The following is a 15,679-nucleotide window of genomic DNA, read 5'->3' on the forward strand; positions in this document are numbered from 1 at the left end:
GCATTCAAATCAATAATTATTTTAAAGTCACATTGAGTTTCGCTGGAGGAACTACTGAAATTATATTCTTGGGCTGGGCTATTAGAATAGAATAGAATTATCTTTATTTTCATTGATATGAAGGTGGTGAAACATTGCTATGAGATAAGGCATGCCTTTCCAGGTTAAACATGTTATAAAGAGTTTAAAGAGGAAAATATAAGACCGTGAATAAAAAGGCAAAAATATTTAAAACATATAGTGCTTAAAGACTGGCCCAAATTTCAATTAAATTGAAATATCTTTATTGTCATTGAGAATCGACGTGGTAAAACGAGATTAGATTTGGCACTCCAGGTCAAACATGTTAATAGGACTTAAAAGAGAAAGATAATATCCGACTGCCAAAATAAATGAGCTAATTTTTTTACAAGGTTGTGGTTAGGGCAAGTGTGTTCAAACTTTTCAGAAAACTGACCAGATTTGGTAAGCTGTAAATGTTTGAGGGCCGCCATTCAACCTGGTATTCTTTATACAGTCTTTAATAAGTTCACCCTCTGTAAAAGGTTTGGAGTCATTGGCGGTCAGAGTGGTGACCTCGTAGCTCGGCTTTGTATTATTTTCGTTTGACTCGCAAAAAAGGGCCGCTCTACCGTTAAAACAGCTTCTAGTTGCTGCACCTTTTTACAACATTCGTTTCCAGATAGCTTTTTGTAGACAGCATGTTTTGTCTGACAGTGCCTCTTTATATTCTTTGAAAACAGCCAGTCTCTTGGCAAAATTGGCAGACAAAGGTGTTTAGGATTTCGATGAAAAATCTCCAATTTCAACTTCTCCTGGAAGCGGCGGCCCTCACAGTCAACTTTCATTTTTTATTTACAGTCGCCATGTCAGAAATCAGGTGGGCTAAAATTCTCACAGAAAGCCAAGAGCAAGGTGGCCGAATGGCTACAGCCATCATCTGGTGAAATGGTGAAATCCTTTTTTGTACAATTTTTTTTATTATATACTGCGGTCAAAATTACTGGCGGGTCTTCTATAATTATTTTATGACAGAGGCTGTGGGCCAGTAAAATTTTGATCACGAATGGTTACTGGCCCACGGGCCGTACTATTGACATGCCTGGCTTAGAGACTGGCCCACATTATGATGCAATGAAAAATAGTGCAATAACTAGATTTCCAAATTAGTTTTAAGATATGTTTTTACATTTTTGCGCACTTGTTTAGGGTGGTGGCCCTAAGGAAGAATCTGTCTCTGATCCTGTTTGTCATTTTTGTAAGGGACCTGTAGCAATAACCAGAGACAAGAGGTCAAAGAGGTGGTGGATGGGGTGAGAAGAGTCCTTTATAATGTTCATGGCTCTGCTGCAGTATTGCAAGATGGCAATGTCCTCCAGACTAGAGAGCAGCAAATTAGAAATAAGGAAAATAGTAATTCACAGTTGCCTTATAGGTTTTTTTTATTTTCGGATTATAAGTCGCTACGGATAATAAATGGCAGCAACCAAAAATGCATAATTCAGAATTTGAGTATGAGTTGCATTTTTTGGGGGAAATGTATTTGATAAAGTCCAACACTAAAAAAATACACGCCATCTTAAAAGACCTTTTTAAAAATGTCCCTTAGCAAGAAATGGTCCCCACTAGTATACATCACTCGCTCAATGATACTAAAACAACTTCGTATCTTTTTTGGGGCGGCAGGAGCTCAGGAGGTAGAGCGCTCGTCTTGGGATCAAGGGATCCCAGTTCGAATCCCGGCTCGTCCGTGTTACATGTCGAAGTGTCCTTGGGTAAGACACTGAACCCCCAATAAGCAGGTTAGCGCCTTACATGGCTGCAAGGCCGCTATTGGGAAATGTGGAACACATTGTAAAGTGCTTTGGGAAGTCATTGTCTTGAAAAGCGCTATATAAATGCAGATCATTTCATTTCATATCTCATTTTTTGGGAATGTATAGGCGCCAACTGGCTGTATTTGCCCAAGACACACCACAGGAAGATCTGCCCCTACGACCCCAGTGGTAAAAGGATACCCAATAGAAATGTAAAATGCAGAGCATTCGCTCCCTGCATATAAATGACTTTTGAGTAAGTTGAAAATGTTATTTTAGCGAAATGGCACCTTTTGAACATGTGTGTCCCGTTTTATCTGTTGATAACTTCACAGTTCATTTTAGCGTTATAAGCTTTATGGTAGACCACATCAGTTTTCAATACATGTGATATTTTAAAGATTAACGTTTTGAATCGCTGGTTAATCACAACAAAAGCAACTTTTCTACGTGTCCATCGATTGGTAAGAAACATATTCCTCATGCCATGAGGCTCTTTAACTCCACCCGGGGGAGTAAAAGCCCACATTACACCCCACCCCCACATTTGCATATTAACCTATTTTTATTACAGTGTGTGTTTTCCATAGAACTATTTAAATACTATATCAACGCGTTATATTGGGTATTTTTTTATTCTATCTTTTTATTTTATTAATTTTCAACACAAGGATACCTATCTATCTTTTTTAATACAGTGTGCAAATGCTCTGTGCTTTACTGATCTATTACCTTTCCCCAAAACATGAGATACGAAGTCAACACCAGAAATGTGGAATTTATCAACACAGGCCTCGAGTTCCTTCTTGCGGTTTAATGTGAAAATAACATGTGAAATGATATACCCGGTAATAATGTGTTTCTCACATAAGTCAACTCAGTGCAACTATGAAAAAACTTGCGACTTTAGTCAGAAAAATATGATAATCGTCTTGCTTGAGGCTTCATCCCAGTCCATTATGTAAAGCGTTACATTCCCGGCAGTTCAAAAATCCTTGTTTTAAATACAGAGTTGTCTATTACGAGGCTTTATTTGTCATCCTTATAAATAGTTCACACAAGGACCCCGTTTCTCTCAGCCCGGTCTTCTCCATCCTTCGCGCCCTCGCTCCAGCCTGTCACTATTGGTTTCGCACAGTCATCCGCTCTTCAAAATCCCTCTCCTCCTCGGCTTCATCGCTTCTCACATACACACACGGCTTCATGCATTCCACCCCCGCAAACACACGCAAGCCGTCTGTATGAATAGAGCTGAAAAATGGTGGCGCGTCATCAGATGCACGCAAGTCCCTTTTCAGAGTTTGTGGGGGCATGTGAATGGGTCGGGTAAGGGTCTCCGCAGCGCAGCATTATGCATGCGGTCACACCTTTGTTCTATTTGATGTTTAGTCTTTCGAATGTTCCGCTGTTGTCATTCCTTCAGGCGTGTCCTTCCTGAGCGACTGATGCGCCGTGCGGATAATATGCGTGATTTTTAGCTTAAACATTTGTTGTCAGATGAGATGGCTTATTGTTAAGACTTTGTAATACGTTTTTTTCCCACATAAAATGATAAAAGAACAGCAACCGAGTGGTTAGTGCGTCTGCGGCGGAGTTCTGAGGCCATAGGTTCAAATCCAGCTACCAGAGTTCCTGTGCGGATTTCGCATGTTCTCCCCGTGCTTGCGTGGGTTTCCTCCCACATTCCAAAAACATGCATTTCAGGCTAATTGGTTAGTCCAAATGTTCCCTAGGTGTGAATGAAGGAATGAGTTGTCTCTCTCTGTGTCCCATGTGACTGGCTGGCAATCAGTTCAGGGTGTCCCCTCCTCACTACCCGGAGATAGCCGGGATGGGCTCCGGCATCCCTGCGACCCTACTAAGGATAAGGAGTGCAGATGATGGATGGATGGATGGATGGATGGAAAATGATCAATTGTGACTTTGGTGGGTTAAGCAACTATGCTCGAGAGAATATGGAGAGGAAGACGTTGAAGCATATATTTTGATTTGATCGAAAAATTTAAGACTACTGGGTATGCTTTGAGGGTGGGGTGCATCGTTTGAGGTGTCCTCCAAAGTTGAACTTTGAATATTATCTCTTTTAAGTATGTGTTTACAATGCCTGAAACTGAGTTCAAAAACCTATATTCTTTATTTTTTACTGCGGCTGTCTGCTTTTATCATACTTTTATCCAAGCTGTTCATGGGGTATACATTAGGTTTGTTGAAGGGGAGTGCTGGAGATGGTCGTCATGCTTGTCTCCTCAATTTTTGTCATTGAAGCTTGACAATGGTAAAGGAAAGAAAAGGCCTTCTTCTACTAGAGTCCAATTGCCAACCCTAAACCCCAAAAAGATGAAAAAATATGTTAATCCGAGCTCGTCTAAGAAAAGCACTTACTCGCACGGGCATCAAGAATGAGCTGACTGGGGCGGCAGTAGCTCAGGAGGTAAAGCTTGTCTTGGGCTCAAGAGGTTGCAGGTTTGATTCCTGGCTCCTCCGTGTTATACGTCCAAGTGTCCTTGGGTAAGACACTGATTCTCTTATGCCGCCGATAAACAGGTAGTTGCCTTGCATGGCTGATGCTATTGGTTTGTGTTTGTGAATGGTTAAGTGTGAAGCACACTGTAAAGCGCTTTGGGAGGTCTTCATTGACTTGAAAAGCGCTATATAAAAGCAGATCACTAATTGCAATAATGACTTTATGCTAAGAGATGGCGGCAGAGAGTAACAAGATCCAAATTCTGTAAAGGTCCTTTAAAAAAATTGTGGGATATGGGATACCCAAAAGATTCAAGGTGCTCTATTTAGGGAATAAAAGACCAGAAATATTGCACGAAAAGGATAAGTACCTCGTAAAGGCGTAAATTGTATAGATTCAAGGAGAAAATGTTTTGAGGTGGGCAGTGGTATATTGTGAAACATCAGCTGTTTGACGTGGTGTTTATGAAATAAATCAGTGTAGTTCTTGCAAGCAGGAGTACTGTGTTGAACTGTGCGTAATTCGATTCTCATTACCACATTCTTTTTATTCACGCATCAGAGACGAATGTCAGAGAATAGAGAGAACAGAAATATATAATTAAACTCAATAAAGCAAGACGAGGAAAACAACTCTTTGGATGCTTCTGTTGATGACACGGACTTTGAAGGTCCATAGTTCTTTAACCACCGGGGTTGTCGGGCCATCATTTCCTATGGTGTGTCTTGGGCAAGTACAGCCTAGTGGCGATCATTCCTTGATAGGCTGTTTTTTTTTGGATAGGGGTTTGCTCCACTACATGAAACATATTATACTGGTTTCCATGGTTACTAGTAGCAGGAAAAGCTTCCTGACCTGACTTAAAAGCTGCACCTTCATCATCTAGTCACTGTTGTTTTTTGGTACAAAGCGTCATACTACTCTTCAGAGATGAGCATGATCTTTGCACTGACACTCAATATGAAGCAATATAATATTTTATTTAGCAGTTATGACTGTTTTCAGTTTGGATAACTTGAGGATTTTTACCTTTCGTTTTAATCAAAACAATAAGGATCGGACAGTTTACATTTAGTGAAACTTTGTAGGACATGAAATAGACACATTGTAAATGTTATGTTTGTAATATGTTCATAGGCCTGGTTTGTCAATAAATTATTTGAATGATTAATGGCTATACAAATAAACATTGACTTGAATCATGGGTGCACATTGTCACGTCTAATGCTTAGTTTGAGCTTAGAAAGTCAAACCAAATTTTAAAGTGATGCATCTTATACACAAATACATATATTTTCTCCACACCCTTCTCACCTTTTTAAGTCTTCACCCATTTTCATGCCTGATTATTTGCAATGGAGAAAACAACAATTTGAATCCGTATACATGAGACCCAATTCAAGGACAAATGGGGAAAAATGGATGGATAATAGATAAACAAACGGTACCACTTCTGAACAATGAAAATTGGGCTTTGAGAAAATGACTTGGTCATGGTTGATGTTCCCCAACACTGCAATGTTGTTACTTTTTTGGGATGTGTGTTCGAAAAAGAATAAAAAACCAAGTTGGGGGAAAAAAAAGAAAAGAAAATTATGACACAAATCGGTCTCACCCCTCCCTCTCTTTCTCCCTCTCCCTCCAGGTCTAAGTGGGCAGCCGGCAGACATTGAAAAGCGGAAAACAGTGTTTGGGCAAAATTTGATACCGCCCAAAAAGCCCAAAACATTCTTGCAGTTAGTGTGGGAGGCGCTGCAGGATGTTACGCTGATTATCCTTGAAGTGGCTGCCATCATTTCACTTGGCCTTTCTTTTTATAGACCTCAAGATGCCGAAAGAGAAGGTGAGTTGGTTATTATCATCTTGGGCCTTTTTTTTCTAAATTACACAATTCTGCACAAGTCTTTTATTTGGGTTGCCTTGTTTATATACAGCAGGGAAGGGCAAACTACGGCCTACGGACCATATGCAGCCGGCCCAACAAGCAAAAATGGTTTAATATATTATTGACAATTATAATGGCGAATAAAGTACTACTACCCATTAAAAAAAGTTGGGGGGTGCCAATTTTGTCCTTTGTCCCATTGTGTGTCTACAGAAATATTATGACAGAGATACTACATAATTTCTACAGAATCAGCCCAAAACTACATAGCAAATATAGTGCTTAAAACAGGGACATGACTTATTATTTTGCTTTTACTCTCAAAAGAAAAAAATACTTAAGAACTATTACAAAATACTACTACAATAAAAGTATCATAAAAAAATACAAATAGAGAATATTACGACAGGAATACAAAATAAAATGACAGTAATATTACTTAATACTAAAGAAATACTTTAATAATACTACCATAATCCTACAAAAAAATACCACAAAAGTACTACAATTTAATTACTTTAAAAAATCCTTTACAGAAATACTACAGAGGTTTGCCTAAAGAAATACTACAATAATATAGTAACATCACAAAAATATTGAATATTACAAAAATACTACAATGGAGATAGTACACAACAATGCATAAATAATACAGAAATACTTCAAAATACTGCCTAAATAATACAGTAATACCACAAAAATACTACTATGTAATTACCTAAAATATTCCCTTACAGAAATACTATAGGGGATTGCCTACAGAAATACTACAATAATACAACTCCAGTAGCATCACAAAAATAGTAAATATTACAAAAAAAACTACCATGGAAATAGTACACAACAATGCATAAATAATACAGAAATACTTCCAAATACTGCATAGATATTACAGAAATGCTACAAAAATACGACTATGTATTTACTTAAAAAATTCCTTTAAAGGAATACTACAGGGGTTTGCCGAAAGAAATACTACAATGATACAACTCCAGTAACATCACAAAAATAGTAAATATTACAAAAATACTACAATGGAAATAGTACACAACAATGCATAAATGATACAGAAATACTTCAAAATACTGCATAAATAATATGGAAATGCTACCAAAATACTACTATGTAATTACTTAAAAAAATCCTTTAAAGAAATACTACAGAGATTTGCCTAAAGAAATACTACAATAGTACAACTCCAGTAACATCACAAAAATAGTAAATATTACGAAAATACTACGATGGAAATAGTACACAACAATGCATAAATACAGAAATACTTCAACATGCTGCATAAATAATACAGAAATGCTCCAAAAATACTTCTAAAAAAACACTTCAGTTATACTATAATACAAAAGCATAATGACAAAATATTATGATTAAAATACGGCAAAAATACTACAGGTATTATACAAACATTCTACTATGGAAATATTGTACTTCAAAAATATTACCATGGAAATATTAAGACAAATACTATTGAAGAAGTACTCTAAAAATACCACATAAATACTAAAAAAAAAAATCTGACTGCATGAATACTACAAAAATACTAAAATAATACAACTACAGTAATACTACCAAAAAAAAAGACATCACATTGAGTCCTCAATACAGGCACTTAATATATTATTTTTCTTTCATTGTGAGCATTTCAAAACCAATCTGATGAAACTAATCTGTTTGAAAACGAATAGAAAGAAATTTGACATAAATGTCTGCATGTATAATAATTCATACATTTAAAAAATTGGATGAACCCCTAGGAATGGCCCCTTGGCCACAGTTTTTTAACCCAGTGCGACTCAATAGTTGCCCACCCCTGATATACAGCAAGATTTATTTATAGAGTTTTGTGTTTTTTTCCCCTCTGCAGACTGCGGTAAGGCTGCCGGAGGCGCGGAGGACGAGCACGAATCGGAGGCGGGCTGGATCGAGGGCGCCGCCATTCTGCTGTCGGTCATTTGTGTTGTGCTGGTGACGGCATTCAACGACTGGAGTAAAGAAAAGCAGTTCCGGGGCCTCCAGAGCCGCATCGAGCAGGAGCAAAAGTTCACCGTGGTCCGCGGCGGCCAGGTCATCCAGATCCCCGTAGCCGAGATCGTCGTAGGCGACGTTGCACAAATAAAATATGGTACGGCTGATTTTAGTATTGATTGTATGAAACTTGTTGATGTTTCCACTTGAACTGAATAATTTGCCTGGAAATTTAAATTGTGTAATTTTTGATAGAGTTTATTAGGGCTGCAACTAACGACTGTTTTAATAGTTGACTAGTCAGACTGTTGAAGGTAAAATCAGGTTCAAAATAATCCATCCCGACCCGGCCCGCGGGTACATAAGCCCAAACCCGACGATTAACTTGATTTGGGGGGACCCCGGAACTTAAGCTTCATTTCAGAGTCGTGCGTACTACGAAGGGTAGCAAAATGACACTGAAAAGAAAATCATATTCTGCAAAATACACGATGCAATTAGGGAAATATGCAGGCAAATCGAAAGCTTGTAAGCTATTTTCAAGAAGCTGAAAGTACCTCCGATGTAAGCAACGTAGAGGTGGTAAGAGGAAGCAGCGCATCTTCTACCGTGACACTAAGGATACAAATTTCTTTGGATTTGGAGTTCAACTGATAGTTTTGTAAGCATGTTCTTTATGATAGTCATCTGAATAAAAACTTTGGTGCCGAAGTGCCTATTTCGGCACCGAAACGTGTTACTTAAGTTAAAGTACTGTTACTACAGAACAATATGACTCAAATAGAAGTAAAAAGCAGTCATCTAATTCAGTGATTTTCAACCACTATTCCGGGACACACTTGTGTGCCGGGAGCGATTGTCAGGTGTGCCGTGAGAAATTATCCAATGTCACTTTTTAAAATTTTAAATTTAATATTTCATTTATTAATCATTTTCTCCAAATGATATGCCATTGTCAAGTGTCTGTGCTGTAAAAAATGGAGATATTATACATTATATTGTAATTAAACATACTGTTCAGTGTCATTTTATAAAAAAAAATTGCTTAGTGGTGTTCTGCAAAATTTTTCCATCGTAAAAAACATACCCTGGCTCAAAAAAAGGTTGAAAAACACTGATCTCAATCATTACTTGAGTAAAAGTAAGTACATGCCGTGCAGATCCTCCACGAAGGAAAAAAAAAGAGAGAAAGAGAGAAAAGCCAGAGTTTGCCTCGCCCGACTTGATTGACATTTTAAGCCTGGACCCGGCCCAAATTATGGGCCCGGGCCTATGATCTTACCTCCACCGCTTATTAAAACGTCAAATAATAACATAAAAAATACATTCGTTATTAAACCGTTCCCATGTTTTCAGCCAACCCATGGGCCAGTGGCGTCATAGCAAATGGAAATTTAATATGTACAGAACAACTTGGAAAGCATTCCCGGGGAAAGTATATGCTTAGAACGCAGAGTTTCCGCAGATTTGAATGACGCCAAAGATGACGGGATAAAATCATATTTTTGGCACTGCAAGCATATCAGTCAATCGATGGCTAGTATACAAATATTTCATTAGAATCCGAAATCCTTTTCGTGTTAAATGCCCCAAAACTTTACTTTAGTGTTGGTTAGTTGATGTTGACACAGCCATTTCTGTATGTATAAGTTACCTCTCAAGACAGAGACACTGGTTCGCGCCTCGGCCGAGACATACCTAATTGGTATAATGGCGGCGCCCTCTGTTGGCTGCGGCTGCATCGACTCGCTACAACGAGTCAGGTGTATCGACATTTCGTTCTGTGTACATTGTTACAAAGAATGACAATACAAAGGAAATTATTATTATTATTATTATTATTGGTTATTTTGCATGTGCGACTCTCCGCAGGGATAATAATCACTTAGAGATACCTCACTCATGTTGGAAAACCGTGTCTGGTGTCTATTATCGATTATAGTCGTCAACATGGACTAATCAGCGCACCCCTAGTGTTTTGTATGTATTGTGAACCTGGCGACCCATCTATTGGCTTGGGTACAGAGTTCAGGGAGCAATTAACGCGTTTCGATTTATTGTGATTGTTTTTGATTACATAAGGGGAAATAGAACAACAATGTGCAATATTTGCAACCTAATGATAAGAAATACAAACACTACATATTTCACTATCAAATCCACATAGACTAAGTTTCAACTTTACACTTTAGACTAACCCTAGCTCACTGATTCCTGACTAACTATGTTGCATATTGGGTATGCATTTAATTGGAAAATGTTAAAATCTTCATGTTACATCACCTTATTTGGTGAGGGAATAATACTTTTAGATAATATTGCTCAAATGATTGTAAAAATTAGTCGGAATACTGATATGTATTGAAAAACTACTAAGTTGTGGAAGTAACTCCACATAATTTATATATAAAAGTGCGTAAATGTAAAATAGACACCTTAAAAAATCTGTTTTCTAACACTCAAACAACTCAACAATTAGCCCGTTTTGGCCACAATTGCCACACATACCATTTTCTTTCTCCTGCTTTCAAATATGCAGAACTGCATTCATGGCTGTGTTTCTTAGAATTTACTATAGACAAAGACACGATGTATGTTTCTGAAGTTGAAATTAGGGTAATTGTGAGCTGAAACCTTTTAGACAGATAATGATTTGTTGCCTGACACCATGCTTGGCATGCTTTTTGTTTTGACTTGACTTTATACAGGTTATTTAACTAAATGTAACTGTAGAAGTACAACTAAACCCAAATACAGATACTAAATGTAAGATTATGATTGAATGTTGGACTTTACCTACAGTATGTCTTGTAAGGAGTTGACCCAACATGTTTGCTCTTACAGAGAGTAACTTGCTTGAATCACATATCAAGACTTGAGAGTTTTTAACAGAGTTTATTTTTATTATCAGGGGACCTCTTGCCGGCTGATGGCGTCCTCATTCAAGGCAATGACTTGAAAATCGATGAGAGCTCACTCACGGGGGAGTCTGACCATGTCAAGAAGACCCAAGAAAAAGATTTAATGTTGTTATCAGGTAACTACACCGATTCCTTGCATCTTTTCTGCAGATTTCTGTGACAGGGTTTGTAGGGGTGCATGAACTCTTTGAAAATGTTTGATTTTAATGTTGTTATGACAGAAAAGTGCTTGAATTGTGTTTGAAGTGCTTGTAAATGCTTGAATATGTTTCTCAAAAAGTCTAAAAAAAGCCTAAAAATGACGCTGACACTGCTCTCTGGTGGCTTTGCTTTGTCATTGCATTTCTTCTTCCCTTGTGACTAACGACAGCTAGCATGAGTTTGTATGGCATTGTTCTGTATAGCGTCATTTCTTCCCTACAGGTTGACCGCAATAGTACAGGTGAATGTTACACCCATTTATTGGGCAATGCAAAAAATTAAGGTAGAGAACTTACTGTAACTAAAATGATCGTTTTACCCATCACCTATTTGGGGAGAGATTTACACACGGATTGTTCGGATCCACAGATAAATTCACGATTTACTTAAGATGTAAAAATTAGCTTTAATAAATGCACATTTCAATTTAAAAATAGCTAACTCTCAGGTATATTTGCACCTCCGCAAAATGCATGAATCACCACATTTCTTTTAACGGTACTGCAGAAATTGGCTTTGAAAGTCAGAAGTGGTTGGATTTGGCCATGAAAAACGTGTACGATAATGATGTTGGCATTACTCAGTATGAGGAGCAGTTTTAGGTTTGGAGATTGTGCTGCAGCTATTTTGAACTAAAGTCCTGCAATGACATAAGCAGGATGTTCTCTAATGCAAACTCCTTTATGATATTTTTAGACTGCCTTAGTAACTCAAACGAAGAGTTCCAAAATTCTTTGACTTAAGTAAATCACCAACCTGTTAGTGCAATGCAACACTTTCCCCAACACCACTGTGTGGAGTGTTTCTTTAACTTGGCAAATAAATATTTTGGTCTGTAACTGTCCGGAAATTAAAGTGCTGTTTGTTCTCCTCCGTCTCTTTGCTGCAATAGGCACCCACGTGATGGAGGGCTCGGGGAAAATGGTGGTCACGGCGGTAGGCGTCAATTCTCAAACTGGAATTATTTTTACACTGCTCGGTGCCGCAGAGGATGATGACGATGACGAGGATGAAAAGAAGAAGGAAAAAGAGGAGAAGAGAAAACAGAGGAAAAGTGTGTGTCATCATCGCCTAGTTTATTTTCAATTTGGGTCATTTCCATGCACCCGTCACCGGTTTTGCATACTGATGAAGTTACAGTACGTCTTCCCGGTGTTATGTTTTGCAGATAAGAAGCAGGATGGCTCCATTGAAAACCGGAAGAAAGGTGAGGGTTTCTATTAAGTATTACGAGCATGTGTTTTCTCAAGGGTCACATGAGGATTATAAGGCTCACTTAAAAAAAATCCAAATTGGCATAAATCTTGAAACTGTACTCTATAACCCGGTGTGCCTTATATACCACAATAACCCGGTGTGCCTTATATACCACGGAATACGGTGGAAAAGATTGGGAATGTATTTGTCGGTGTGCATTACTATACAACGTTTTATGGTACTCTAGTACTACGGTAGTTGTGCAATTATTGATCAATCGATGAATATCGCTGACCAAAACCACATAAAACTGAAAGGCATTGGGATTTGAACCAGGGTTGTGGTAGTGAAAGTGTCAACACTTTATCACTAGATCAGCAGTACAGGTGGCATACAGAAAGGCATTGAAGCTTATGTCGTTATTACGCTATATATACTCACAGTGCCAGAAACAAATGTTAGAGAATGGAGATAACAAAGTATTTCAACTAAAAAATGTTTAAGCTTTTTTAACGTATATTTACATTAGGTCTGCAACTATCAAGAATTTTATTATTCGATGAATCGGCCGATAATCTTTCAGAATAATTGATTGATCGAATTAAAAAAATATATCTATATTTCTTCTTCTTGATTCAAATGATAGTTTTTGACAGATCAAAAATGGTGCACAGAACAACAGACTATTCTATAATATCTCATCTCATCTCATTAGCCGTACCGCTTATCCTCAGTAGGGTCGCGGGGGGCTGGAGCCCATCCCAGCAATCATCGGGCAGTGGGCAGGGGACACCCTGAACTGGTTGCCAGCCAATCGCAGGGCACACAGGGACAGACAAATCATTCGCTCATTCACACCTAGGGACAATTTGGACCGGCCAATTCACCTGAAATGCATGTCTTTGGAATGTGGGAGGAAACCGGAGTGCCCGGAGGAAACCCACGCAAGCACGGGGAGAACATACAAACTCCGCACAGAAAGTCTGGAGCTGGATTTGAACCCACGACAGGTTCCCATGACATGAACTTTGCCGCACAAGCGCTAACCACTGCGCCGCCGTGCTGCCCTATTCTATAATATAAAATAACAAAAAAAATCCAAGTGTTTGTCGAATAGCTTAAAAATAAACAAAACTACCTACAAATGTATGTTATGCACCTGCATATTTGTAATATACTTAAAAAAAAAAATGTAAATATAAAAACGGTCTCAAGGCGCCTTCTTCCAGGACAAAAGTGGTACTACAAGTATGTCCCCTCCTCGTCACACTTATTTGCTTTGAATGAATGTGCTGACTGGCTTTTAAATCGCGCCACACAACAAATGAATGATGAAATTTGTTGCCAACACTTTTAATAATCCATTTTAAGTGATTTAATATTTTTATTGTTGCAGCACTGGGATACATATTAAACCGGCAACGTTATTGACACTTAAGTGAAAAAGTGGAAAGTACTACGCAAATCGGTGTTTCCGGAATCATGAATAAAAATAGTGTGAAAATGAGATCACATCAAATGCCTTTTCATTTGTCATCTGAATCACTGATGGGCTAGTGTTAAGGGTCAGCGGTCTCACCGCGGCGACTCAGGTTCGATTCCCATTGCATACAATGTTTTGTGATTTAGGTCAGCAACATTTATCAACTGATCAATAATTGCACTAATTTATTAACCGTAACTGTTTTATACACAAATAAACTGCTGCCTGATTTTATGCGCCTAATGTTCCGGAGCGCCTTTATATATGAAAAATTAATGACAAAAGACTATTTTCCGGGCGTGCGCCTTATAGTGCGGAAAGTACGGTTGATTACACAGTTATTTGCGTTTCAAAGATTCACTTTTCATTTCAAAAGAAGCAAAAACAGCCCACTTCATGTAACATTATGCATCTGCTTGCTAATGACAACTTCTGAACTCTTCGGAAAAGGTCGTGTTGTGTGTCGTCCGTGTTTGAGTCGACGTGGAATGCAGTGGAACGAGTCAGGAAGGCCGTGTAGGCAACGCGCATTGCCGACTGCACGCTAGAGCCTGTCTGAGCCCATGCAAAGGGGTAGTGATGGGTAAAGCGTAGGTGGGAACTGTTACAGTGTGTGTAGATGCCTCACAAACATTGTGTCCACGATTATTCGTTGGCAGCTTTAATTGGCTGCCACACTTCTTTTTCTTTGTAACTGATTTTGTATTTGGCCGTGACCCGGTTTGACGCAGCGCAAGCTGTGCTGGCATCCTTATTGTCCTGCCCAGTCTCCCCCTCGTTCCTCGCCTGGCACATTGTGATTCGGGCAGCAGGTGCTACCGAATCCAGTTACAGCGATTAGTGATGAAGAGATTAAAGCTACGCAACAATTCCAGGGCCAGAACATCTGCTTTCCCCCCTATCCCCTCCTCCCTCTCCACTTTTTCCTACCCTGGCTCTCCCTGCAGCTCCCACCTTGTGACACTCACGGTTCTCCCAAGAGAAACCAATCCAAGCAAGACCAATTTGAAATCTGACAACCATTATGAGGTGATTCTAAAATGGTGAACCCGTTATCAGCCCTCTGGGATGGCGATCAGTGGCATTGGGGGTCTGTGACTACAACTCTGGCAATGGTCCCTGGTGCCCTGCACAGATTCCCTCTGTCTGCCCGCCAGGAATCAGCCATAATCCTTTAGACTGAGATTATTCCGGCCATGTCAGTCCAGAAACGACCGCAGTCCGCGGTTGGTTCGGTAGGGTAGGGTTAAACCCCCACACAGTGTGAGTGTGCCATTGTATGAGGCAGTTAATTAAGACATCGAAAGTTTAATTAAAGAAATATGTGACACATTTCCTAAAGGGCTTTAGCAGCTGTATCATCATACCCTGGATAGGCAAATGATTTTATAATGGCTGGATGGGGACAAATGCTCATATTGTATCTGCTTGCGTGTCTTTGGGATTCCCGTTTGTTGTGCCAGCGAGGTTGGGAGATTCTCTGTAACTGTGGAGGTATTTTTATGATTGTGCATTGCATTTCATCAAATCAAACGGCTTCTTGTTTGCAGCCAAAGCACAGGACGGCGCCGCCATGGAAATGCAACCTCTGAACAGTGACGAGGGAGCTGATGCGGAGGAAAAAAAGAAAGCCAACCTGCCGAAGAAGGAGAAATCTGTCCTGCAGGGAAAGCTAACCAAACTAGCTGTTCAGATTGGCAAAGCGGGTGAGAGGCTATTTTATATTTTGGA

The 15,679-nt window shown here is 39.1% G+C and overlaps 1 protein-coding gene across 3 annotated transcripts in view; it reads left to right on the top strand.

Annotated features, from left to right (window-relative positions):
• The window catches only part of atp2b1a (ATPase plasma membrane Ca2+ transporting 1a), an 84,109-nt gene that overhangs the window by 41,775 nt on the left and 26,655 nt on the right, over positions 1-15,679 (top strand). For 2 of the 3 annotated variants that reach the window (XM_088348539.1, XM_088348540.1), the window contains exons 4-9: positions 5,927-6,124; positions 8,046-8,303; positions 11,058-11,183; positions 12,161-12,322; positions 12,437-12,475; positions 15,499-15,654. In XM_088348539.1, coding sequence (XP_088204665.1) covers positions 5,927-6,124; positions 8,046-8,303; positions 11,058-11,183; positions 12,161-12,322; positions 12,437-12,475; positions 15,499-15,654 — 939 coding nt within the window. Of the gene's footprint in view, positions 1-5,926; positions 6,125-8,045; positions 8,304-11,057; positions 11,184-12,160; positions 12,476-15,498; positions 15,655-15,679 lie in introns of all 3 variants that reach the window. The other variant, XM_088348538.1, reaches the window with a different exon arrangement.

Source organism: Urocampus carinirostris, chromosome 11 (genome assembly GCF_059441175.1).
Source record: "Urocampus carinirostris isolate Australia breed hairy pipefish chromosome 11, RoL_Ucar_1.0, whole genome shotgun sequence".
Taxonomy (NCBI): Eukaryota; Metazoa; Chordata; class Actinopteri; order Syngnathiformes; family Syngnathidae; genus Urocampus; species Urocampus carinirostris.